Source organism: Eriocheir sinensis, chromosome 33 (assembly GCF_024679095.1).
Source record: "Eriocheir sinensis breed Jianghai 21 chromosome 33, ASM2467909v1, whole genome shotgun sequence".
Lineage (NCBI taxonomy): Eukaryota > Metazoa > Arthropoda > Malacostraca > Decapoda > Varunidae > Eriocheir > Eriocheir sinensis.
In genome coordinates this window covers 3,007,470-3,034,919 of record NC_066541.1, presented here as the reverse complement: position 1 = coordinate 3,034,919, position 27,450 = coordinate 3,007,470, and the positions used below count along the sequence as shown (strand labels likewise).

General features: G+C 45.8%; 1 protein-coding gene across 1 annotated transcript; it reads right to left on the bottom strand.

Annotated features, from left to right (window-relative positions):
* Positions 1-117: 117 nt before the first annotated feature.
* LOC127006549 (proteasome assembly chaperone 1-like) lies at positions 118-26,170 on the bottom strand. Its single transcript, XM_050876521.1, has 5 exons — positions 25,944-26,170; positions 13,825-13,916; positions 1,999-2,192; positions 1,616-1,811; positions 118-405 (listed from the first exon to the last, which is right to left on the bottom strand). The coding sequence occupies exons 1-5, from the start codon at positions 26,027-26,029 to the stop codon at positions 185-187; spliced, it is 789 nt and encodes a 262-aa protein (XP_050732478.1). The 5' UTR covers positions 26,030-26,170; the 3' UTR covers positions 118-184.
* Positions 26,171-27,450: the final 1,280 nt, after the last annotated feature.

Below are 27,450 nucleotides of genomic sequence, written 5' to 3'. Positions count from 1 at the left end.
TCTTGGAACGCCCAAATGATGAGACACTACTGGTCTTGGCTGTTCTAACACATTTCTTCACCTCAGGCTGCTGGACTACTTTGTTATTCATAAACTGAATTTAGTGAAACACCAAACTACACAAACCATTTCTTTGCAAGATACATATGAATACAACATTGCAATAATGGCATTTTTATCCAGCTCAAAGGTAGAGATCCATATTCTCCCTACGAGGGTTACTGGTGCGGTACTGGTGAAGTTTCTTGGAGTCTAAACTTGCAGACACAAGTTCATGGAAAGGTTTTCCCTGAAAGACCCTCTGCAGGGCACCAGCCACCAGGTCCAGGTCCCCAGTTGAGTAGGTCTCTGTGAACACTGGGTACACCACACATGGGCGCTGGCCTACCACACACTCTGTCATGACTGGATGAGGAAAGAGGGGTCAGCATCATGTATCTATCAAGGCAACAACTGACTGAACTGACAATGTGAACACATTTAAGTGATCCCTATATGATAAATATTATTGTGCAATAATACATATTGCATAATGACAATATACTGAAGGGAGCACAATCAACGGTATTTTACTGTGCAATATGTTCATTGAGTAATATGAGCATAATATTATGCAATAATTCATCTTGCAGGAACTTGTCTCACATCAACTTGTCTGCCATAACAGACAATGACCAACACTTCCTAATATAATTAGATTATATAGGGATTTAACTGCATTGTGGGAAGCCATTTCCCAAGACTATGCCAACAATATAAAGAACAAAGCATAGATGTTTTTGGGAAGAAGTGCAACTGAATGTACCCCAGGGTCATCTGTGATGATGTGAAGAAGTTCAACTTACAGAAAACCAACTTCAAGAAAAAGCTTTAGAAAACTATCAGTTCACTTAAATCTGATGCAGTTTCTAAGGTGGTGTATGAGCCAACACTATGATACCCTGTGTGCTGTGGTGCTGTTTTTGAGACTGATTATTTATTGTACAATAATAGTGACTTGTGTTGGGGGAGTGCATATTACAAAATAATATTGAGTCAGTATATTGTTTCAATAATACTTATCATGTAGGGGTTGTTTAAGGGTGATAACAAACTGTGTGAATGGATTAAAGGATGCTTGGTAATACAGAGTTAGGGTGTTTGTCCACCCTGCAGCCTGATTAGCCAGGCAGTAGCTAAGTGCATGCCATTAATATTAATGTATTTTACTTTGTATGCCCATACAAATTTTCTCTTGGCATCATTATGATCAGACATCAATTCCAGTACACCTTCTCAATATAGTTACAAAACAGTGACTTAAGTCTGAGGGATCCCAAACAGCACCACCCAGAAATGCCTCCAACCAGACCTCACTGGTCAGGGGGCTGAGCAACACTGGGATTGGAAGTGGAAAGAAAATGAGCTCCAGCAACATGACATGGCCAACAGTAAGAGTGATCACCTCTAGGACTTTAGAAAATAAGGTAAGATAATTTGATTGTTTACAATAATAACTACCTAACAAATCTATATAGCTATCTGTTTATAATAAATAATGGAAAGCAATGAATGCCTCCTTTGTTTGCATTCTTTCTTCTAAACCAGGAATACAAATGATGATAGAAACACTGACCTGCTGCAGGAACTGAGTCCAGGATGGCAGGCTGTGGCAGCTGAGGGTACATAGGGGTGTGAGGGAAGGCAGAGGAGCATAGGGAGTGAACTACACAGTTGTCTTCACCTTGAGGTCTGTAACTGCCTTTCAGTGCATCATAGTGGTATGAGGATAGTACCATCATCACACATGATGGCTTGATTAAGGACAGCAGCTGTAATAAAAGTACACTTACTGCTACTATCAAGATTTTTATATTTGAGTTGTTTTCAGGACTTATTTACACACCGTCTCTGCATTTGTATCAAGATATCAGTGAATTATAACAGCAAGTGTTTGAGTTGACCACCACAGTTATCATAAGGCAACAGAAAGTGAGACACAGGATGGGACAAGAATACCTTTTGTGCAAACTTTGAGGCAGAAGCAGCAGTTACATCCTTGCTGACACAACACACTAGGAGGGAGGTGGGGGTGAGGAGCAGGGGTGAGGGGATCGGCTTGTGTGGGTGGAGGGTGGAGCTGCTCTGGGCCTTCACTAACACACTCCCCACCTCCTGACATTGGTCACTTAGCAATAGTGTCTCACAGAAATCTGAAATAAACATTTATTTATTCAAAGAGCAGAGGAGTAATTTAATAGTAAAATTAAGAATAACATAGCTCTTGAATGACCCTATATATATATATATATATATATATATATATATATATATATATATATATATATATATATATATATATATATATATATATATATATATATATATATATATATATATATATATATATATATATATATATATATATATATATATATATATATATATATATATATATATATATATATATATATATATATATATATATATATATATATATATATATATATACGTTATAAAACATCAAAATAAATAAAAGTAACTAAATATGAACTATATTAACACATATAAAATTTATAAGAACAGTTAAACTTAATATGCTTTCCAATACATATTGCGAAATAGCTTGTAACGAATAGATCAATGTATTAGACAAAAACATTAAACAAACTCTCAACAACACCACGTCCGCACCTTCGCCCCAGCAAGGACGTAGGTGCGTGAAACGAACAAACTACTGCACGACTACTCACACCGTACTCTCAAGACAACGACACTAACACGACTCCCCTCTCCACTCCATGCCACATTCCCCTTCCAACATACGAGTTGCGCGATAATATGAGTCATCATACTGTGTCTCCACCTGCACGATGCATCAAGGTCACACTTGCAAGTTTGCACAACCATTCACAATCGCACTCTGCAACATTCACAATTCAGATCTGCAACGCTCACAAGTATCAACATACACTGGTCCAGACAAGGAGACACACAGACAAACATACAATAAAACATTTACATCACATGTTTTAAGCGTACTACTTTGTTTAGCGTAGCGTGTGTTTGTTTGGTTTCGTTGTTTACATCGTCAGTCGGCGGCAGTCGCGTCACACACTTCACACTGGGCAGTCGCATCGCGTTCTACCTGTGCTTCGACCTCACTTCTTTCAAAAATCAAAATGGCGGCCATAAATCCGGATTATCCGAAAAATCGGCTTATCCGAAAGAGGCTTCCCCCCTTCCATTTCGGATAATCGGGGTTTTACTGTATATATATATACCCTATATATATATATATATAGATATAGATATAGATATAGATATATATATATATATATATATATATATATATATATATATATATATATATATAAAATAGTTTTATTTCGCCCAGCGGCACATATAAAAAACAGGACATGAAAATGAACGAGATCGAACGAGATACATAATGCTTAAATAATTGACAACTTATAATTATATGCGTGTGCACGGCACACTTATGTACAATCTACACGAACAGAAGGCCCAGCCACTCCCGCCGCATAGATCCACATACAATACATAGGCCGAGCTCTGTCTGACGGAGGTGATGATGGAGTTCCCAGATTGTTCCACTCTACTCCTCATACTGTACGCGGCGTGGCAACGCAGCACAGCCAGACAGTTCATCCCGTGCCCGGTGAAGGCCAGGGATGAGCTAGTCCATCTAGGAAGTCCCAGAAGCTGCTTGAGGATGTTCTTATGACATACCCTAAGACGGTTCATGGACGCAGCCCTATACTGCGACCACAGCGAGTTGCAGTAGAGAGAGTAGCAGTGGCTCCTGAATAACTCCAACTTCACCTCCGTGCTGCAGAAGGAGAATTTCCTCAGCAGCGTGTTGCTGATGACTGTGAGCTTGGTGGTCTGCCTCTCATCATAATCGGTCCTTTCCCTGTTGATGACATGGCCCAGGTATGTGAATCTATCCACAAATGTAAGTGCACTCCACTTAGCCACGCTGATGTCTGGTAGCCCACCCTGGAGTGTGGCGGTGGCACTACCATGCACTCTGTCATGGTGATGTTGTAGACAATATCGTGCATGGCATCATACGCCTGACACTCCAATCAGGTCCTGCAGAGCCTCCACTGTGGGCGCCATCAGTACCATGTCATCAGCATAACTCAGCGAGTTGATGCACTTATCATGTAAGTGATAGCCTGTGCCTGTGTCACGCAGAGCAGCAGTGAGATCATCTGTGTAGACGTTGTACAGGTAGAGAGACAGGCTCCCTCCCTGGCAAATACCATTGGCTGTCTTAAATGGCAGTGAAGTGGAAGCCCCCCATTTTACAGCAAATTCCTGGGTAGTGTACCAGTACATTAGGAGCTTGACAATGTACCCAGGAGTTCCCCTTACAAGCAGCTTATTAACCCTTTCCATCCGTGAAGTTTTAGTGCTGCAGTGGCACTTAAATTAAACCGCAAACATCTCCGCATACTTAAGCAAGGTGGCGATCGCTTTTACACCAACCACAGGAACTCTTTTCGAAAGTAACATTGTATAACAGTAGTAATTACCACTACTTCATATAAAATAACACCAGTCAGGAAGAAAATTAAGTGACGACGCTTAACCATGCTTGTACCTGAAAAAAACTAGTGGACGGTTGTACACCAAACATAACGACATGCGCAAGACACACTTTCTTTTGTTTTAAAAGTGTACAAAATATTTCAACTGAAATACGATGGAAAATAGAGTAAATATATTTTCACACTTCCTGGGGCCGAATTCACAAAGGCTTAGTTCGTAGTTTTGAGAACGTTGAGATTCACAAAGCTCGTGCGGTAATAACTACCAACTAATCGATGATGTCACAGGTTAGCGCACGAATTTACAAAACTTTACCGTGCTCTGTGTGACGCAAAATATGTTGTTAAATAAATACTGCCTCGGGGGTGAAGTAAACGCTAGCAATATTATCATATTTACATATAAATGCTTATAAATCGTGTTTTTCAACTTGAAATATAACTTTGCGAGTAGAGGAAGCCCATTTCTTTATAAAATGATGAGATATACACCCTTTGAGAGGTATATGATAAGTGTGGGCTGTATGGCAACACCAACGCCCGGCCGGGGGATTACCAGACCTCCCTCCTTCATCTTCCTACCTCCTCATCCATTCATCCATCAATCTCTAGATTTGTCTCTCCGTGGAGGGACCATGGACCTTTGTCGGGTGACAGCTAGCCCATGAGTTGGGCTGCAGATATGGCAAGACAGTCTTAATTTTCCCTCGTTCCTTCCTTCCGTCCTTTGTTCCTGTCTGCCTCGATATCTGTCCCATACTTCTCTTTGCTTTCTTCCTGCCTCAGTCTCCTCCGTATCTTCTTTTTCTTCATCTTAAGCATGTTTGAAGGTAACGAGACATCGAACAGCAAAGTTACCTTGACGTAAATGTGCAGCAAACAACGAAATAGTTAAATTCGTAGATTATGATTCAGTATAGTTTGCCTTAAAAGGAAGAAAAATGGGAAAAGAGAATGAGTTTCTTGAACCAGCAGCTGGAGGGGGCTCCCTAGGATTGGCTGACGGTTCTGTAAACGTGCTTGCGATTCGCTGCAAGACCAATGACGTCATCACCCAATCAGCGGCCTCGCTGACTTAGCGCACCTCTAACTACCATCTAAGGTTTGCTTTGTGAATCTGACGCTAACGTCAGTCACTAAATCAATAGTGCGTAGTTATGTTAGTTCGTAGTTAGTTAGCATGTTTGTGAATTCCGCCCCAGGGGCGTGCAACATGTGGAAAGTGAGAATTGGCAAATTGAGGAGCCTGGGCCCACAATGGGCACAGCCACACACACACGGGCCCCAGTGAAAATGCCGTTTGGGTGACGTCGATGTGGGGGCCATGCCGCCGACACTCATCATCACCATCGCCATCATCAGCTGCCCGTCAGCTGCTCAGGCCCAGCGCGCAGTCGGGGCTGCCCGGATCCCACTCACCATGCTTCCCGCGGCCAATGGAAAGGCCCAGGGGGGGTGGGGGGGGTTAAGATCGAGAATGGGAATCAAGGACCACAACAAGGTGTGAAAAAAATGGTTTTAGCAACTTTTTCCTTTTCCTTTCAGGTCATATTGCAATTTAAGTTTTCAATAAAAATCAAATTTTTGGGGTCCCTATCAAACTCGGTGAATCGCAAACTTGAAACTCGCAATCCTGGAGACTGTACTGTATCCCCCATCTTCCCACCACATCTATCACACATTCATCACCCACTTTAGCATTCATATCTCCCATCATAATAAGTTTCCTTTCTTTCTCAAAGCTCTTTAGGCATGTATTCACTTCCTCCCAAAAAGCTTCCCTTTCTCTCAGTCATTTTTTACTTTTCACATTTACTGGTGCATATACGTATACATACCCATGCATACTTTACTAAACCTACTTTTCCCTTCACCCACACAATTCTTGATCCCTTCCAACCATTATTAGTCACATCATTCCACATTCAGACATCACAATAGCACATCCTTCCTTACTCCTGCCTCTATACTTCTCATCTATCCCCGTCCATACAACCCCCCCAGGCACTTCCTCCCATGTACCCTCTCCACCATCACTCACACCAGTTCCTCGAATATGTGTTTCACTCACTCCAAAGTAGGTAGGAAGACACCTACCGAATGGGCGTGAGCTACTCCCGGTGAGGATATATGGGAAGCGAGGAGGGTGCTGAAGCCCTTCAAAGACCCTTCCCATGTCCTCACTAACCGTTTCCCTTTTGTCTCATCAACACCAGAGAGCAGTTCAGCATGCTCTCTAAAGACAGTTCCTCTCTCTTTCTACACCACACTACATTCACACAACACACACACCTTTTCCCAAAATTCAAAATTCAAAATGGCTAATGAAAACACCGCCTCGGAGTCAACGCCTGGGGGGGGACCATAAATTCCCCCAGGGAGGACTCCCCTTCTGGCTGCCGACTTGAGAGGTGTCCTGATAACTCCTCGGACCTCCTCATCAATTTCTGCAACATTCGCGGTCTTCGTTCTAATTTTCATTCTGTGGAACACCATCTCTCCTCCTCTAAACCCCACCTTCTCTTCCTCACCGAAACACAGGTTTCTGAGGCTACTGACAGCAACCTCTACTCTGTTCCCTCCTACTATCTCTATCCTAAATTTCAATCCAAAGCTGGATGTTGAGACTACGTGCGCAACGACATCACTTGCTCTCGTGCCCACGACCTTGACTCTTCTGAATTTTCTACCATCTGGCTAAGACTTCATTGTCATTCTATTACTAAATACATATGTGCTGTTTATCTCTCACCTAACTCTACTAACTATGTAAAATTCTTTGACTATTTGGACTCTAAAGTGGAGCATATCTTGACTCACTCTCCCTTTGCTGAAATCTCCATTATGGGAGATTTCAATGTTCACCACCAGCTTTGGCTTTCATCCTCCTTCACTGACCAGCCTGGTGAACAAGCCTACAACTTTGCTCTCCTCAATGACCTAGAGCAGTTGGTTCAGCACCCTACTCGTATTCCCAACCGTCTTGGAGACAGGCCCAACATTCTAGACCTCTTCCTTACCTCTAATCCTTCTGCTTACTCTGTCAAACTGTTCTCTCTATTGGGCTCCTCCGATCATAACCTTATTTCTGTATCCTGTCCTATCGCTCCTGTACATCCTCTGGACCCGCCGAAGAGGCGATGCTTCTGGCATCTTGCTTCAGCTCGGTGGGACGACCTGAGGATGTACTTTTCCGATTTCTCATGGAATGATTACTGCTTCCAGGAGAGAGACCCCTCTGTGTGTGCCCAGCGCATCACAGAGGTGATTGTCTCTGGAATGGAGGCATACATTCCACGTACTTTTTCTACTCCTCATGCTAAAAAGCCTGGGTTTAATCACGCTTGTTCTTGTGCTATTAAAGATAGAGAGGCAGCTCACAAAAGGTTCCAGAACCTTTGAACTCCCACTAACTTTGACCTTTACATATCAGCCCGGAATCGTGCCAAATCTATTCTCCAACTTACCAAAACTTTTTTTATTAATAGAAAATGTCAACACCTTGCTTCTTCTAATTCTTCCCGTGACTTCTGGCATCTAGCCAAAAATATCTCCTCCAATTTCACTTCTTCCTCTTTCCCTCCTCTCCTTAACCCTGATGGCAGCACTGCCATCTCATCTGTCTCTAAGGCTGAACTCTTCGCTCAAACTTTCTGTAAGAACTCCACCCTGGACGATTCTGGGCATATTCCTCCTACTCATCCCCCCTCTGACTCCTTTATGCCTGTTATTAAGATTCTTCCAAATGATGTTTTCTATGCCCTCTCTGGCCTCAACTCCTATTGTCCTTAACCCTTAGATTACGGCGATCGTATATATAAGTACACTACCACATGCCCCACCCGTACGGGGATCATATATATAATCATCACACTCTACGCTCCCTACATTTCAAATATACCGCCAGTTCTTGACTCAGAAGAATGGTGGAGGCATCTGGCATCCGTACACACTCTCATTCGTCTCCAGCGCGCAGCCTAACGAAGGCCACAGATCATTTTCCACTTTTGTTCGGAATACATGTCATGTCTCGTGACGCATCAAGCAATTCCTCTGCTCTGGGCGGAAGTAGAGTGCGGGCGAATTAAAGTGACAGTGACTTTGATGACTGCTATGGTAGTGACATTGACAGAGGAGGGAGGGGCAAGTAGAGAGAGAGAGAGAGAGAGAGAGAGAGAGAGAGAGAGAGAGAGAGAGAGAGAGAGAGAGAGAGAGAGAGAGAGAGAGAGAGAGAGAGAGAGAGAGAGAGAGAGAGAGAGAGAGAGAGAGAGAGAGAGTGTGTGTGTGTGTGGGGTGCTTCCATGTGACGCGTCATGGCCACGAGAAAATGCGCAATATTTTCGACTGTCATAACTTTTTTATCATTATTAGGAGAGAAGTTTTATTACACCACCATATATACTAGATGAATATACAATTATTGGAAAGAAGAAAGACACCATTTCCACCTCTTTTAAATGCCTAAATTTTCCCTGTGCACAGCATCCAGAAATATATATCGCCACCCGTACTCTAAGGGTTAAAAACTGTGCTTCTGTGCACCTTTCCACTTCTAATCTTCTATCTGATCGCCAGTATGGATTCCGCAAGGGGCGATCTTCTTGCTCTCTTAACTGACTCTTGGTCATCCTCTCTTAGCCGTTTCGGTGAAACTTTCTCTGTTGCGCTAGACATATCGAAAGCCTTCAATAGAGTCTGGCACCAGTCTATGCTTTCTAAACTGCCCTCTTTCGGATTCTATCCCTCTCTCTGTTCCTTTAGCTCCAGTTTCCTTTCCGGCCATTCTATCTCTGCCGTGGTAGACGGTCACTGCTTTTCCCCTAAACCTATAAACAGTGGCATTCCACAGGGCTCTGTCCTATCACCCACTCTCTTCCTGTTATTCATCAATGATCTTTCCATAACAAACTGTCCTATCCACTCATACGATGATGACTCCTCTCTGCATTATTCAACTTCTTTCAACAGAAGACCCTCTCAAAAGGAATTACATGACTCCAGACTGGAGGCTGCAGAACGCTTAACCTCAGACCTTGCTATCATTTCCGATTGGGGCAGAAGGAACCTTGCGTCCTTCAATGCCTCAAAAACTCAATTTCTCCACCTATCAACTCGACACAATCTTCCAAACACCTATCCCCTGTTCTTCGACAACACTCAGCTGTCACCTTCTTCAACACTAAACATCCTCGGTCTATCCTTAACTCAAAATGTCAACTGGAAACTTCAAATCTCCTCTCTTGCTAAATCAGCTTCTTCGAGGTTGGGCGTTCTGTATCGTCTCCGCCAGTTCTTCTCCCCCGCGCAGTTGCTATCCATATACAGGGGCCTTGTCCGCCCTCGTATGGAGTATGCATCTCACGTGTTGGGGGGGCTCCACTCACACAGCTCTTCTGGACAGAGTGGAGTCTAGGCTCTTCATCTCATCAGCTCTCCTCCTCCTACTGATAGTCTTCTACCTCTTAAATTCCGCTGCGATGTTGCCTCTCTTTCTATCTTCTATCGATATTTCCACGCTGACTGCTCTTCTGAACTTGCTAACTGCATGCCTCCCCCCCTCCCGCGGCCCCGCTACACATGATTTTCTACTCATGCTCATCCCTACACTGTCCAAACCCCTTATGCAAGAGTTAACCAGCATCTTCACTCTTTCATCCCTCACGCTGGTAAACTCTGGAACAATCTTCCTTCATCTGTATTTCCTCCACCCTACAACTTGAACTCTTTCAAGAGGAGGGTATCAGGACACCTCTCCTCCCGAAATTGATCTTTCTTTCGGCCACCTTTTTTAATTCTTTTTTGGGAGCAGCGAGTAGTGGGCTTTTTTATTATTGTTTTCTTTTTTTGTGCCCTTGAGCTGCCTCCTTTATTGTTAAAAAAAAAAAAAAAAAAAAAAAAAAAACGCATCCACTCTACCATTCCCAAAATTTTCAATTATCACTCTCCTCTTTTCCTTATCACCTACCCCATTCACATTTATAGACACCAGTCTCAAGCATTCCCTACTCTCCTGTTGCCCTCTGGCCATTGCTCCTGCCTCAAAAATTCGATAAAAGTATTAGAGGCCACCAATGGGTGGCCAGTCCAATGTAGTATTATGGAGACTTGCTCCTTGTCCGGGCTAAAAGGATTAAAAACAACAGCTGATGGTCGCTGTCCCCCCTCCCCGTTGGTTCTACCCCGCAGGGTATACTAATGGTGTGTACCGCATGAACGTGAGGATGGGGTAGCTAGGCTACCTTCCCAGTCAGAGGGTAGACATATTGCTCTTTTCCCAATACCCCAAAACAAGGGAGCTCTACGCATCGGCAACAATGCACCTCGGGTGAACCTCATTGGTTACGATACTGCCACTGCGCAAAGCAGTGTGTGACGCACACCCAAAAAAGTTTGAGTTGCTGGTTGCGCCTACAGCCAACGCGGATGGAGGAAAAAGGCCCAGTGTGACACCAGCTTCATTCCCATTGTTTTCAGCTCTGAGCGTCTTGTGGCGATGAAAAGGAACCCACACTCGCATCTTCAACTTGTACAAACAGGATTCTCATACACCAAGTCACTGCTCGTAAACCCTGGCAATTTTTTGTGAATATTTTTGCTCGTAAATCAAAACACTCATAAACTAAGGCACTCGTAAACCGAGGTATGACTGTACATTCAAACCTAAACCTGATAAAGATGTAGCTTAATTGGATCCAATACATCCTCCACTTTTTTTTTTTTTTTTATGCTGCCTATTGCGCTGGTAGGCATCTTCCCGGTGGGGCCTGATGGTCGGCCCAAGGCTTCTTCCAGGTGGGGCCTGATGGTCGGCCCAAGGCTTCTTCCAGGTGGGGCCTGATGGTCGGCCCAAGGCTTCTTCCAGGTGGGGCCTGATGGTCGGCCCAGCCTGTTCTGGCGCAGGCGAGGGTTTATAGTGGCGCCATCTTGCATTGGCTCATGCTGCCCCCCGGAACTCGTTCTTGATTTGCTTGGATGGCTTCCTCTAGAGTTCGGGTTGATGGGCGGTCTTCAGGACAGCATGTGGGTAGTTTTAAGCCACTCAGCGGTGACTGAAAAATCCGAGGTGGTAGCGTGGGGATTCGAACCCGCGTTGTCCATCACGCAGTGAATGTGGGCCCAGTACGCTACCAGTTCAGCCACCCGCCTACCACTATTAGGCAACTTGCAAGGGATATATTTTACTTTACTCTCTGGCCTCAACTCTCAGAAGGCTTATGGACCTGATGGAGTGCCTCCTATTGTCCTTAAAAACTGTGCTTCTGTGCTGACACCCTGCCTGGTCAAACTCTTTCGCCTCTGCCTGTCAACATCTTCCTTTCCTTCCTGCTGGAAATACGCCTTCATACAGCCTGTGCCTAAGAAGGGTGACCGTTCCAATCCCTCAAACTACCGCCCTAGAGCTTTACTTTCCTGTCTATCTAAAGCTCTGGAATCAATCCTTAACCGGAAGATTCAAAAGCATCTTTCCACTTCCAACCTTCTATCTGATCGCCAGTATGGGTTCCGCAAGGGGCGTTCTACTGGCGATCTTCTTGCTCTCTTAACTGATTCTTGGTCATCCTCTCTTAGCCGTTTCGGTGAAACTTTCTCAGTTGCGCTAAACCTATCGAAAGCCTTCGATAGAGTCTGGCACAAGTCTTTGCTTTCTAAACTGCCCTCTTTTGGAATATATCCTTCTCTCTGTTCCTTTATCTCCACTTTCCTCTCTGGCTGTTCTATCTCTGCTGTGGTAGACGGTCACTGTTCTTCTCTTAAACCTATCAACAGTGGTGTTCCACAAGGCCCTGTTCTATCACCCACTCTCTTCCTATTATTCATCAATGATCTTTCTATAACAAACTGTCCCATCCATTCATACGCTGATGACTCCACTCTGCATTTTTCAACTTCCTTCAACAGAAAACCCTCTCAACAGGAATTACATGACTCCAGGCTGGAGGCTGTAGAATGCTTAACCTCAGACCTTGCTATCATTTCCAATTGGGGTAGAAGGAACCTTGTGTCCTTCAGTGCCTCAAAAACTCAATTTCTCCACTGTGTGGGTTCTCACTGAGAGGCGACCGTGGTGTAACGGTTAGCACGTCCACCCGGCAAGCGGAAGGTCCCGGGTTCGATTCCCAGGCGGTGCCTGCCTTTTCTGGTGAGCTCCCTACCACATCCAACATGGCACAGTGAGTAGGATCCAGCAGCGATACACACTCCCTGGACTGGCCTTGCGGGGGGGGGCTTAGGGGGGAGGTGTGTGGGTTCTCACCGAGAGGCGACTTTGGTGTAACGGTTAGCACGTCCGCCCGGCAAGCGGAAGGTCCCGGGTTCGATTCCCAGGCGGTGCCTGCCTTTTCTGGTGAACCCCCTACCACATCCAACATCCACCTATCAACTTGACACAATCTTCCAAACACCTATCTCCTATTCTTGGACAACACCCAGCTGTCACCTTCTTCAACACTAAACATCCTCGGTCTATCCTTAACTCAAAATTTTAACTGGAAACTTCACATCTCCTCTCTTACTAAATCAGCTTCCTCGAGGTTGGGCGTTCTGTATCGTCTCCACCAGTTCTTCTCCCACGCACAGTTGCTATCCATATACAGGGGCCTTGTCCGCCCTCGTATGGAGTATGCATCTCACGTGTGGGGGGGCTCCACTCACACAGCTCTTCTGGACAGAGTGGAGTCTAAGGCTCTTCGTCTCATCAGCTCTCCTCCTCTTACTGATAGTCTTCTACCTCTCAAATTCCGCTGCCATGTTGCCTCCCTTTCTATCTTCTATCAATATTTTCACACTGACTGCTCTTCTGAACTTTCTAACTGCATGCCTCCCCCTCTCATGCGGCCTCACCGCACACAACTTTCTACTAAAGCTCATCCCTTTACTGTCCAAATCCCTTACGCACGAGTTAACCAGCATCTTCACTCTTTCATCCCTCACGCTGGTAATCTCTGGAACGATCTTCCTTCAACTGTATTTCCTCCTGCCTGCAACTTGAACTCATTCAAGAGGAAGGTATCAGGACACCTCTTCTCACGTAATTGACTGCTCTTTCGGCCACCTCTTCGGATTCTTTACAGGAGCAGCGAGTAGCGGACTTTTTTTTTATTGTTTCCTTTTTTTGTGTGCCCTTGTGCTGTCTCTGCTGTAAAAAAAAAAAAAAAAAAAAAAACAAAAATGCAGACCAATCATGTTAAACCTATGATGCGCATACACATCTAAGGGAATCTAAAGTAAAACTACAAGATGAAATGGTAATAATGTTAATCCTTACCAGTTACTAGAGTTCCATGTGATATGAGCAGAGCCTCCACAGTACCCAGCTTGTCTTGGCCTCCCTCCCTCAACTCCAGCTGCACATCATATCTGTAGCCACACAAAAATAGACATTTATTGCTGCAGACAAACATAAGACGAACCGGCAACATAGTTGCAAACAAGCTGTAAATATTGGGCCGTATTACAAGTCAAACCCGAGAAGTTTCGGGTCCCTACAAAGGTCAGTTTTGGGGCCGTATTACAAGTCCAATCCGAGAAGTTTCGGGTCCCTACAGAGTTCGGGATGAATAACACTGTAGGGACCCGAAACTTCTTGGATTGGACTTGTAATACGGCCCCTAAACTGACCTTTGTAGGGACCCGAAACTTCTCGGGTTTGACTTGTAATATGGCCCATTGACCTAAACATTACAGTTGCCATCTAGAGACAATGTTTGTTACAGCATTTGTATAAAAAATTGTCAATATGTTGGCAACAATAGTTGACGTGGTGAGACCGTCCACACATGGTCTGTGTATGTGTGAAGGTTATGTCGACATGTGAGGATGCCTTGGACCTTATTAGTTTCACTGCCAATTTTTTTTTCCTTAATTTTTTTCAGTTCTTTTCTGAGCTGAGTAATCACATTTTTCATTTTCTATTTGGTGTTGCCTTTTTCCCCCTTCAAAACATCACTAATTCTTGCCATGAATCAGCTTTCTTGAAATTATTCTCATATAAAGTGTGGGTAGGATCCCCCCCCCAGTAGAGCGTGTCCCTTGTAACAATCAATTAGCATTAGTCTACTCTCTGGTCCACCCCACATTTGTTGTCCAGTCGGAGTAGGGTACTTGCTGCCACATCTGTGTGTATGTGTGTGTGTGTGTGTGTTTATTTTACCTATTTGTATTTACCTATTTGTGGTCCACAGGGCCTGAGTTAAGCTTGAATAGTCCTGTCTCCTTGTCTATATTTGCCCAACCTCTCCTTCATTTGATGGACACTCCCTGCCTCCACAACCTCCTCCTTTAGACCATTCCACTCATTTACACTTCTGTATGGGAAACTGTACTTCTTTTTATCCTTCAGACATGTTCCCTTTTTCAGCTTCTTACTATGTCCTCTCAGCCCCTCCTCCCCTGTCACAGTCAGGTTGCTCTATCCAATTTGTCCAGTCCACTAGTAAATTTATACAAAGCTATTAAGTCTGTTCTCCTCAAGCACCATCAATTCCATTTTCTCTAATCTGTTCTCATATGGAGACTCGACAACTCCGGTACCATTTTGATTGTGTGAGGGGGTAACTACGCCCTGCCGGCCTTGTTCAGTCTGCCGGCCTTGTTAAACTGCCGGCCTTGTTAAGTCTGCCGGCCTCGTTCCGCCCTGGCTCCTCCTACTTTCGAGCCGATGTCATAGCCCGGCTAACGGGCTAAGGCAGACACCAGCTCACCACCACAGAGTGCACACCTCGCCTTCTCAACCTCACGCTGGTCCTTCGTCTCACTGGGAAAGCTGCGTGTCTGGGCTCCTTGCTGCTTCTTCCCTGGCTGTACCGCCCGACCAAGTCACCACTGCTGTCCCCCACTGCACTCCAGCCTATGGACTTCACTTCCCTGGCCTTTAGCTGAGAGGATTACAACCGGTGCTCCCAACCCCGGTGACTCAGCAGGCCAATCCCTTTTGCACACTACAGTGGTTTGATTACCTTGTGGTCATTTTGTTGTCTTTGTTTGTGTTAATACACTCACCCTTATTTTGTGCTGTTTTCCTCTCCAAAGGGCTATAAGGGCATTCCTGGCTATCAAATCTTAATATTGAGGGCGAGAGATCATGGCCTCCCGTTTTCCCTCACATGTGGCGACCTCACCAGGATTCTTGCCTTTGGACATGTCTGATTAATTGTTTAATCTGTTGTTCCAGTCCCTTGGAAGGATTACAGCTTTGAAGTCGCCTTGAGCGCGCACTCACTGTCTGAGGCCCGGAAGTGAGTTCCTTACAGACGTCCTTTCCTGTAAGTTGATGTTTTTGTGTACTGTTTTGTATACTTTTTTGTACAATGCGAGTAATCTCTTTTATCGCTTCAGTGTCAAGACTGACAGATTTTCTACAGTCTTATTATTGCCGTCCACGTTGTGTTTGTCGGCTGTAGCGAGGTGTTGTTTCCTTATGTTTTGATTGTTTTGGTGTTTCTTTTGGGTATTGGTATTTCTTCATTTCTGTTACATTTGTCTTTACCATGGCTTCCGTCGAGGAACTTAAGAAGCAGGCTGTGGATTTAGGCTTCTCGGGAACAGACGTTGGACAATATGTCATCCAGATGCAGGCCTACGAGCGGGAAGAACGAGCCGCGGAGCGACAAGATCGGAAAGAAGAAGCGGAGCGACAAGATCGGAAAGAAGAAGCGGAGTGACAAGAACGGAAAGAAGAAGCGGAGCGACAAGAAAGGTTAGAACTTGCTCGACTTACAGCTGAAACTGAGCGAATGCGTCTGTCCGCCCAAGGTAAGCCTGCCACTCTCACCATCCCTGAGGCAGCTGCTCGTCCCAAGTTACCAGCATACCAGGACGGAGAGGATATAGCTACCTATCTCACTTGCTTTGAGAGAGTTGCGGAACTGTTACAGCTCGACCAGGATACGTATGCTGTCAGGTTGGGGTGTCTGTTGACAGGAAAAGCAGCAGAGTTGTACGTCTCTCTTTCTCCTGAGATTACCAGTGATTACGACGCGCTAAGAATGTCCTTGCTGGCAGGATTCAAGAAGACTTCAGACGGATATCGCCTCGATTTCCGCTCTGCCAAGATTAGAGACGGGGAAAATTATACTCAGTTTGCTGTTCACTTAACCCGTCTATTCCAGAGCTGGCTGGAGGCTTCTAAGGTTCCGGCAGATTTTGATTCCTTGAAGAAATTCATGGTACTGGACCAGTTCTTGGCTTCTTTGAGTCCTGACCTCCGCACTTTTATCAAAGAGCACAGACCCTCTTCTCTCGACAGCGCAGTCCAGCTAGCTGATGATTGGACCACGGCACACTACTCCAGTCGATCCTCGGCCAAACCTGCTCCCCGACCCTTGAAGCCCACGTCGAAGACGTCACCACCAGCTCGCATGTCATCCACACCGACTTCTTCCTCCAACATCAAGTGTCATGGCTGTGGTGAGTTAGGCCACATTAGGCCCCGGTGTCCCAAGAATCCACGGGCCTTCAAAGAGAGTCCTCCATCTCAACCTTTCACGGTAGGATTTTGCCTCTCCGAGCACCGTGTTCCTCGACCCCTTGTTGCCGGTACTGTTAATGGATCTTGGACCTCTTCCATCTTTAGGGATTCTGGGTGTACCTGCATTGTCGTGGCCGACGAAGTTCTCCCTGATGCCGACCTCACCAACTGCCGCCGGTGTCAAGTGGCCGACTACCTGGGGCGGGTTGACACCTTCCCTGTTCTCCACTGTTACGTCAGTTGTCCCTACTTTGAAGGCTGGACTGATGTAGTCTGGGCTCCCATCAAGTTTGCCAGCGTCTTGATTGGCGATGTCCCTGGGGTACGGGTCCCTAAGGAGCCATACCCTGCCTTCGACTACGGTCCTCAGCCTCCTGCTTCTGAACCCGCTATACTTCCCTCATCTTCCAACGTTATTACACCTCCTGCCCAGAGCTTTGCCAAGTCAACCCCTGTCTATCCTGACTCTCTAGTCTCTTCAACTTCCCCACAGGTGTGTGTAGTAGAGACTCGAGCCTCGACGGCTAGGATGAAGCGCCTTCATCCCCTTTCATCTTCCTGATCTCCAGCAAACTGTCCGTCACCCCTGAGGAGTTTGGTCGTCTTCAGATGTCCTGCGATACTCTGTCCATCGCACGAGCCAAGGCTGCAACGGGAGAGACTGACCAAGTTCGCAACAACTCCACCTTTCAGTTCCTTTTTCAAGAAGGACTCCTCTACCGGAAGTGCCTTACTTCACGGCGTCCAGAGAAGTTGGGAAAATTATGTTTGGTCGTTCCACGTAAGTGCCGGCCCATCGTATTAAATGTAGCACATGAGAACCCTTTAGCTGGTCACTACTCCCATCGCAAAACTGAACAGAAAGTCGCCGATCAATTCTTCTGGCCTGGGATGGGTACTGACATCAGAGTACACTGCCGTTCTTGTGACAAGTGCCAGTGCTTCTCTCAAAAGGGGCGAGTAAGACCAGCCCCCCTTCAGCCTATACCCATCGTTACCGAGCCCTTTGCTCGTGTTGCCATTGATCTGGTTGGACCACTCTCCCCTCCTTCCTCTGCCGGACACAGGTATATCCTAACTCTCATCGGCTTTTCCACAGGTTTCCCTGAGGCCCTGCCACTAAAGGATGTCGACTCTATCTCAGTTGCTGAAGCTCTTCTTACCATCTTCTCCAGAGTCGGCATCCCTCGTGAAGTTCTGTCTGATCGTGGGACCCAATTCACTTCAGCCCTGATGCAAGAACTACATCGACTACTGGGGGTCAAGCCGATCTTTACTACGCCTTACCACCCCAGTGGCAACGGTCGCATTGAAAGGCTACATGGTCCCCTAAAAGCCATCCTGAGGAAGCTCTGCAGCGAGAAACCACGTGAGTGGCACAGGTATTTAACACCTACTCTGTTTGCCCTCCGAGAAACTCCCAGTGACAGGACAGGATTCTCGCCCTTCGAGCTGCTCTATGGTCGCAGCGTCCGTGGTCCTCTCTCAGTGTTGCGCGACCTTTGGGAGGACAAGACCCTTCAACAGGAAGAACGGACCAGCTTCCAGTACGTTCTGGAGCTACGGGATAAATTGGAGGAATGTGGCAAGATCGCCACCCAGAACGCTGAAGTCAGCCGCCGCCTCTACAAGACTTATTTTGACCTCAAGTTTCAAGGTAGGAGTTTCATCCCAGGAGACGAGGCCCTCGTTCTTCTACCCAGCGACACCAGCAAGCTCCTTGTGTCCTGGAAGGGCCCCTACCGGATCCTACAGAAAAGGGGTAAAGTAAACTACCTCGTTGATCTTCCCCAAGGACCTAAAGTCTTCCACGTCAACATCCTGAAAAAGTACCATCGCAGGGCCCAAGTTCAGTGTATACAGGTCCTGGATGAAGTTGCCACCCTAGAAGCACTCTCGGCACCTGGGAGAGATGGACCCGCAGTCATCGAGGAGCAAGTTTCTGACGAAGTTTTTCAGCTCCCGACGACACAGAGTTCCTTAGAGGTCCCTGCTACCGGAAAGCTTCAGGTAGGAGAATCCCTCACCTGGGACCAGAACGCCAACATTGAAGATCTCCTCAGAGAATTTGCTGATGTCTTTTCAGATGTTCCAGGTCACTGCACTACCCTAGAACACGACATCACTCTCACCACGACCGACCGAGTCCAAACCAAGGGTTATCCCGTCCCCGTTCATCTTCAGCCATCTTTCAGACAAGAAGTCGAGACTCTCTTCCAGCAAGGAATCATCCAACGCTCGTCCTCTCCTCACTGTTCTCCTGTTGTGATGATAAGGAAACCAGACAATTCCTACAGAATGGCTATTGACTATCGCCAATTAAATTCCATCACAGTTTTTCATGCTGAACCCACCTGCAACATTACCGAGGATTTGCATAAATTCTCAGGATCCAAGTATTTCAGCGAGTTGGATCTGTGCAAGGCATACGACCAGGTACCTTTTACAGACAACGCCAAAGCTCTCACAGCTTTTCCAACCCACCTAGGATTGATGGAGTTTCGCCGCATGCCCTTTGGTCTCTCTACTGCCTGTGCTACCTACATACGCCTCATGCGCATTGTGCTTGGTGGGATCTCTAACGTCTCCTTCTACTTCGATAATATTTTTGTTTATTCAAAGGACTGGTCCACGCATCTAGAAGCTCTTCGAGGAGTCCTGGAACGGTTGAGGGAACATCATCTCACCGTCAAGCCATCCAAGTGTCGTTTCGGAGTCCCCTCCATTCGTTACCTTGGATTCATCGTCGACGGGATGTATCTTCAACCTCAGCATGACAAGACCGATGCCATCACCATCATGCTTCCACCTACCACCAAGAAACTTCTCAAAGCCTTCCTTGGGCTTGTGTCATTTTACCTCATGTTTATCCCGCAGGCAGCTGAATACACCGGCCCTTTGTCAGACTTGCTCAAGAAGAATGTTCCCGAACCGTTGACTTGGAGTGAAGACTTGTTGGTGCGGTTCAAACACCTCAAGGATAAGTTGGTCTCGCCACTAATGCTTCGTCTGCCGAACCCGGATCTGATCTTCGTTCTGAGGACCGATGCCTCCAGCCGCGGGATTGGAGCAGTCCTTCTGCAGTACTACAGCGAATGTCCACATCCCGTCGCCTATGCCAGTCGGAAGTTACTCGACCGTGAAACAAGGTACTCCACGATTGAACGAGAGTGCCTTGCAGTCATCTTCGCCATCAACAGGTTTGACTTCTACCTACGTGGTAAGGAGTTTATTTTAGAGGTAGATCACAAGCCTCTTTTGTACCTGTAAACATTCAAAGGAAAGAATGATAGACTGCTTCGTTGGGCTTTGTCTCTTCAAGCCTACAAGTTCAGAGTCGTTCATGTGGCAGGCAAAGATAATTAACTTTTGGTGTAATCTACTTCCAGCAGATTCTTGTTTGGGGGGCCGTGTGAGGGGGTAACTACGCCCTGCCGGCCTTGTTAAGTCTGCTGGCCTTGTTAAACTGCCAGCCTTGTTAAGTCTGCCAGCCTCGTTCCGCCCTGGCTCCTCCTACTTCTGAGCCGACGTCATAGCCCGGCTAGCGAGCTAAGGCAGACACCAGCTCACCACCACAGAGTGCACACCTCGCCTTCTCAACCTCACGCTGGTCCTTCGTCTCACTGGGAAAGCTGCGTGTCTGGGCTCCTTGCTGCTTCTTCCCTGGCTGTACCGCCCGACCAAGTCACCACTGCTGTCCCCCACTACACTCCAGCCTATGGACTTCACTTCCCTGGCCTTTAGCTGAGAGGATTACAACCGGTGCTCCCAACCCCGGTGACTCAGCAGGCCAATCCCTTTTGCACACTACAGTGGTTTGATTACCGTGTGGTCGTTTTGTTGTCTTTGTTTGTGTTAATACACTCACCCTTATTTTGTGCTGTTTTCCTCTCCAAAGGGCTATAAGGGCATTCCTGGCTATTAAATCTTAATATTGAGGGCGAGAGATCATGGCCTCCCGTTTTCCCTCACAGACTGCTATCCTCAGGTCATCCCACCAAGCTAAAGCAAAAGGCCAGAAGCAAAGCCTCTTTGGTGGGTCCAGAGGCTGTACAGGAGTGATAGGACAGAATACAGAAATAAGGCTGTGATTGGAGGAGCCCAACAGAGAGAACAATTTAACAGATTAAGCCGAAGGGTTAGAGATAAGGAAGAGGTCAAGAATGTTGGGCGAGTCTCCAAGGCAGTCAGGAATACATGTGGGGTGCTGAACCAAATGCTTTTGATCATTGAGGAGAGCAAAGTTGAAGGCTTATACACCAGGCTGGTCAGTGAAAGAGGATGAAAGCCAAAGCTGGTGGTGAACACTGAAATCTCCTAAGATGGAGATTTCAGCAAAGGGAGAGTGGGTCAAGATGTGCTCCACTTTAGAGTTCAAATAGTCAAAAAATTTTACATAGCTGATAGAATTAGGTGAGAGAAGGCAGCACAGATGTATTTAGTAATAGAATGACAATGAAGTCTCAGTCAGATGGTGGAAAATTCGGAAGAGTCAAGGTCGTGGGCATGAGAGCACGTGATGTCGCTGCATACATAGATGGAACATCCAACTTTGGACTGAAATTTAGGATGGAGATAGAGGGAGGGAATAGAGAAGAGATTGCTGTCAGTAGCCTCTGAAACCTGGGTTTTGGTGAGGAAGAGAAGGTGAGATTTAGGGGAGGAGAGATGGTGTTCCACAGAATGGAAGTTAGAGCAAAGAATGCAATTGTGGCAGAAATTGATGAATAGAAAGTTAGAAGAGTTATCAGGAGATTTATTGTCCCCAGATGGGGACTCCGAGGCACAGTTGTTACCCATCATGAATTTTGAATTTGGAAAATTTCTTTGTAGAAGTGGTGTGTGTGTGTGTGTGTGTGTGTGTGTGTGTGTGTATGTAATGTGGTGTGAGGAGTGAGAGAATTTGTCTAGAGAGCATGCTGAACTACTCTCTGGTGTTAATGAAACAACAGAGAAATGGAAAGTGAGGACAAGGGAAGGGTCTTTGATAGGCTTGCAGCACTGCTTCGCCTCCCTTATATACCTCACCAGGAATAACATGTGCCCTATTTGGTGGCCGTCTGACTGCCTACTCCCTACTCTTGCTATGTGTTTTATGTCACGTGTACAGTTATGTAGATTTCTCCTCAGGAAACCCAGTGTTTGGTTGGTTGTGGCACTGATGTGGTACATGTGGGTGTTGAATTTTAACCCTCTCGTGCACGATGACGCGTTTCGCGTCATCAAAGGGTGAAAGGTCCTGGCGCACGAAGACGTGAAATGCGTCATAAGACTTTAAAAAATTGATTAAAAATTAAGTTTTCAGTGAAAGTGCATCAAATTTGGGAGCGTCATTTGTTGGGATAAGCTTCTTAATGGTAACATATGGCAACCTTTCTAAGGAGCGTAGATGAGGAGCTTTGAGCGATTTTTAGTTGTTAGCCTACTCAGATGAGAGAGGAAAAAATAGTTTTATTGGTGTAACTAGGGAACTAATAGGTGTATGAGGATTTTAATACCATAAGAATCCTCACTAAATTCCATTTCGAAACATATATTCGGCTAAAAAAGTTGGCCCACAAAATTTTGAGCTAGCGAGTGGGGAGGAGTTGGTACTTAGGATTTATTGTCTACAATACTCTATACGGAGACTTGAAGCAAGTTTGTATTGTTTATGTATATATTTTCCTCTTTTTATTTGAGCATGTTCTATTACAAGTCTTTATGAAGCCATTGATACCAAATTTATTGGGGTACGATATATCCGTGAGGGTAAAATATGTCCAGGAATGTAGAGTATCGCGGTGGCAAAAAAAGGCCAGTCAGGCCTGAAAAATGTATGATGAGTAGAACAGAAACTTATTGGAAACTTATGGTGTGCGAGAGGGTTAGGTTTGTGGACAGGTGGACACCAAGGTATTTGTGTGTGTGTAAAGATTCAAGATCCATATTGTGGAGGGTGTATGTATGATGGATGGGGTTGTGTGCTCTGGTAAATCTTAAAAGTTTGCATTTGTCAGGGTGGAAATGCATCTGCCAGGTGCGCTCCCACCGCTGAAGTGAGTCCAGGCTGTTTTGAAGTAATCTGCAGTCATTATTAGTCTTTACTGCTCTAAAGAGTAAACTATCATCAGCAAACAGTCTAGAGCAGGGCTACTCAACCATTATGAGCAAAGGTCCAGTTAGACAAGTACAAATGTATGCACAGATCCGATTAAATATTGTAGCTGGACCCCAGCTCCAGGAGTAGCAAAATATAATTTTACATTATGAAAGTCCTAGCGATGGATTCTTGCAAGTGTATTTCCTTGACTGATTGTAGGGCCTACAGTCAGGCAAGGAAATATACTTGCAAGAATCTATCACTACCAGGACCATGTAAATCAGTTATATTTTTCAACTGCTGGAACTTGGGGTCCAGTTACAACATTCATAAGGTCCGGATTCGGACCGCGGGCCGCCAGTTGAGTAGCCCTGGTCTAGAGGAAGAGTTAGGCGTTGAGAGTCGAAGATCATTCATGTACAGGAGGAAAAGAAGGGGACCTAGAACAGTGCCTTGTGGAACACTTGAAGAAACAGGGACAGTCTCAGATAAAGAACTGTCAAGAAGAACATGTTGAGTCCTGCTGGTAAGAAATGCAGTGATCTAGTGAAGAACAGGTCCTGAAATACCATAGTATTTCAGTTTTAATGTTAGTCTTTTGTGCAGAACTTTGTCGAAGGCTTTGGCAAAATCTAAAACAATTGTGTCAACTTGTTTAATGTCATGTCAGTCAGGTAGCCTTATAATGTCATGAAATGTAGAAATGAGTTGCAATTCACATGAGCGTTTAGGATGAAAGCCATGCTGTGATTCAGTAAGGATGTTGTTTGAGTCAAAGTGATTCATTGTGTTCTAAAATATTACATGGAATTGATGTTAGTGAGATGGGGCAATAATAGGCGCACCTAACATCACTGTAGCCGATCCAGGATTCAGTACGTTTCCTGACTAGTAGAAGGTAATGTTATAATTGTATTTCGTAAAGAATCCTTATAACCAAAAACTAACTAAAATTATGGGTATTCTTTTTCTTAAACAGAACATTGAATAAACAACAGAACAATATGAAAATACATATAGCCACCGTTGCCAGGTCATCGTACTCAGAGCATAGTATTTACCAGTTTCTGATGATTAACTATTGCCAAGAAACATCAGGATCTAACTCTTTTAACGATAACTATAAATTAGTTTCGTTATTGGAGCCCAGAAGACAGTTTAGGGGTAGGAAGTCAGGAAACATAATCGGCTGAGTACTACAATCTGGCAACGTTGAGGCTGTAGCCAGCACGCCCGAGCCAGCCTATACGCCATTTTGGGGGTATCAGATACCATAAATAGCATATTTTTACTGCGCAAAGCAGGTGATGTCACTTATTGTGACTTCGTGAGCTTTCATATTTATCTATTTGTATATATTTCATGGTGGCAAAACTTTCATCACTAGTTTCATTTTTACTAGTGACAAGAAAATGTGACTGTTTTTCACAATAGAATTTCACTCAAACAAGTGAATCAGACACCACAGAAATATTACCAGTGTGCGTATGAATGAATACAAAGATAAACACATACTTTGATTTAACTCTAGGATGTCTCATGGATCATTAATAAATAAAAACATAATATCTGGATAGGCTACTCTTTAGCCCGTTACCAGCTATGGCCGCCAAAAAAGTCCCTCCGCCAAGTTTGTACCCCACCATTTGGTGATTGTTAGGTACACCTATTGGCTGGGTCAGTCCGGTAACCTGTCTTAAAAAAAATTATTAATGTTTGCCAGAAAACAGTCAAAAGGTAATGATGTGGATGATAGGGATTGAGTGAAGATGGCCTGGAGGATGGGGGCAAAAGATTTAAGGATGAAAGCGGGGATGTTGTTGGGGCCAGTGGATTTACAAGTGTCAAGTCCTTCCAGTAACTTTTGTATTCCATTAGTCAGAATGTCAAGGGGAGCTATCAGGGGGAAGAGGCTGTGTGGCATGTTTGGTGTTTGATTGTGCTCTTGTGTGTACACCGATTGGAACTGTGTGTTGTGGGCTGGTTACCAGTGGTGGGCACGGTTCCGCTAATCCGCTAACCACTAATTAGCGAAGCTAATTTTTTGTTAGCTGATTAGCGTTTTTGCAAACTTTGGAAACAGTTAGCCAAATGGGTCAAATGGGGTAATTAAAGTCAAGTCAATGTCAGGGAAGTTGAAATCACCTGTGATCCAGATGTGTTTGTCTGCCTGTATGCATGAAAGAGAATTCTGAAGATTGTGTAAATAGTCTGTATTAGTAGAAGGTGGTCAGTAAAAAGCAATAAGAAGAAATTTACAGTTGAAGGTTTGTAACTGGACCCAGATGATTTGCAGTTGATGTCAAGGTCAGGCCTATGTTCAACATAAAGATCTAGTTTTGTGGCGATAATAACACCACCAACCGCCACCTTTGCCGAAGTCTGTTAGGCGGTCTTTACGGAATACTGCTATGCTAAATGGGGACAGGAAAAGCTCACTACTGCCAATGTCAGGGGTCAACCAAGTCTCAGTCCTTACTATTATGTCAGGATTTTGCGTGGTAATTAGGTGGTGCAATTGGGCTATTTTGTTTTCTTATGCTACGAAAGTATATTGATAATAATCAAGGGGAAGTGTGGCTATGACATGGTGGATGTGGAAGTGATGGGTTGGGTGAGGATGGTGCAGAAGAAGAAACAGGAGGAGGTGAAGAAGTAAAGGGAGGTGATGTACAAAGGGAAGAAAAGGAAATAGGGACTGGGGAAAATAAAAGGGTAGGATTCAGGGAGGGTGATAGGGCGTGCCTGGGTTTGTAAGTAACTGTGGTGAGAGGCGAGTAATGAGTCGAGTAAATGGTATTAATGGAGACATATCATGCACTATAATGGTGCTTACGTTATGCCTGGGGTTTCATCGTCGTCATCTGCCTCGTCGTAAGCCCTGGACACCAAGTACCTCACCTCCCCAAAGAATGTCGCCATATCTGAAGGATCAGCCCCAAAAACACTAGACTATATAACGTTTGAAGGAGGGTGTCCACTGTGACTGTCCAGGCCGCAACGAGTGTTTCCTTCCTTCCAACGGGGCCTTGACGATGACCAGCATCTCTTCATGAGATCTATGACGCTTTGCAACGCTTCTTACTATTTTTTTTTTTCAAAATCTTATTATTTATCACAGTATCTAATGTTCTTTCCCAGCTGTCTTCACGAGTGTCAATGTTTAGCCTTCAACCAAGAAACTTCTTGGGTGTTTTTTATGGGGCTAGTTAGGCTGTGGGGCCACAGCTTCTAGAGCCCTTCCAAGAAACTTCTTCTTCGTGGGTGTTTTATGGGGCTAGTTAGGCTGTGGGCCCACAGCCTCTAGAGCCCCGTCAGTGGTAGTTGTTATCAGGAGTCGTTGATTGTGTTGGCCGTCCTGTCACCAGGGCGGGAGTTAGATCCTGTCGAGTTGCCCCGACTTCTGCAGGAAGGTTTGCGTGCACTTGAGGGCGTGGAAGGCAGTGTTGGGGCTGAGGGCGTCGCTGCCCAGCAGGTCCTCTAGGGTTGGCCTGTGAATACGGAGACTGGTTAAGGATGCTTTGATGGTGGTGCGGAGGGAGTGGAATCTTGGGCAGTGGAGGAGGAGGTGTTCTGGTGTGTCAGGTTGTGTGGGGCACCATGGGCAGTATGGGTCTCGGACTATGTTCAGTCTGTGCAGGTGGGCGTTGAGGCGGGTGTGTCCAATCCTTAGACGGGTGATGGCTGTGTCCAGGGGGCGACTGGGGGAGAAGGGGCGCCAGTGCCGGGCGGGGGAGTGTCTGTAGTGGCCGAGGGTGAGCTGTCTGAGGTCTACCGTTAGTCTGGTGGTCCAGTGGCTGTCGGAGGTGGGTCTTGAGGTCACTGTGGTCCGGAGGGCTGTGAATTGGCTGGGGGTGTGTGTGTGTGCCAGGTTGGCAGCTTGGTCTACCGCTGTGTTGCCCACGATGCCTATGTGGGAAGGGACCCACTGAAGGTGGACCCGTCTGCCCCCGGAGGTCAGCTGTGCCAGGAGGGAGTGGATGGCAAAGCATAGTGTGTGGTGTGTGTGAGGTCTGTGAGTTGAGAGGAGTTGGAGGGAAGTGAGGGAGTCAGTAAAGAGGGAGACTGATTGGTGTGGGGGAAGCGTTGTCGCTGCTGTGAGGCCTTCCCTGATGGCAAAAAGCTCTGCCCCAAGGATGGTGGTGTGGGGTTGGAGTTTCCAGTTGGTGGAGGTGTGTAGGGTTGGGAGGTATATGGCCGCACTAGTAGAGGGAGGGGAGGGAATATGGGAGCCGTCTGTGAATATGAAAAAGGTGTCCCTGTATTTGGTGGAGAGGAGAGACAGGAAGAGGGCCTTCCCCTGGTGTGGACAATCTGCTTTGGTCCATGGTGTCTGAAGGTCT

Bases quoted from the DNA above. Each gene is read 5' to 3' on its own strand.
- LOC127006549 (XM_050876521.1), bottom strand. From the start codon at position 26,029: ATGGCGACATTCTTTGGGGAGGTGAGGTACTTGGTGTCCAGGGCTTAC. The intron at 2,193-13,824 runs GTAAGGATTAAC...TGTTTATTTCAG, and splicing joins ACATGGAACTCTAGTAACTG to ATTTCTGTGAGACACTATTG. The intron at 1,812-1,998 runs GTATTCTTGTCC...CTTTTATTACAG, and splicing joins CCTCAAAGTTTGCACAAAAG to CTGCTGTCCTTAATCAAGCC.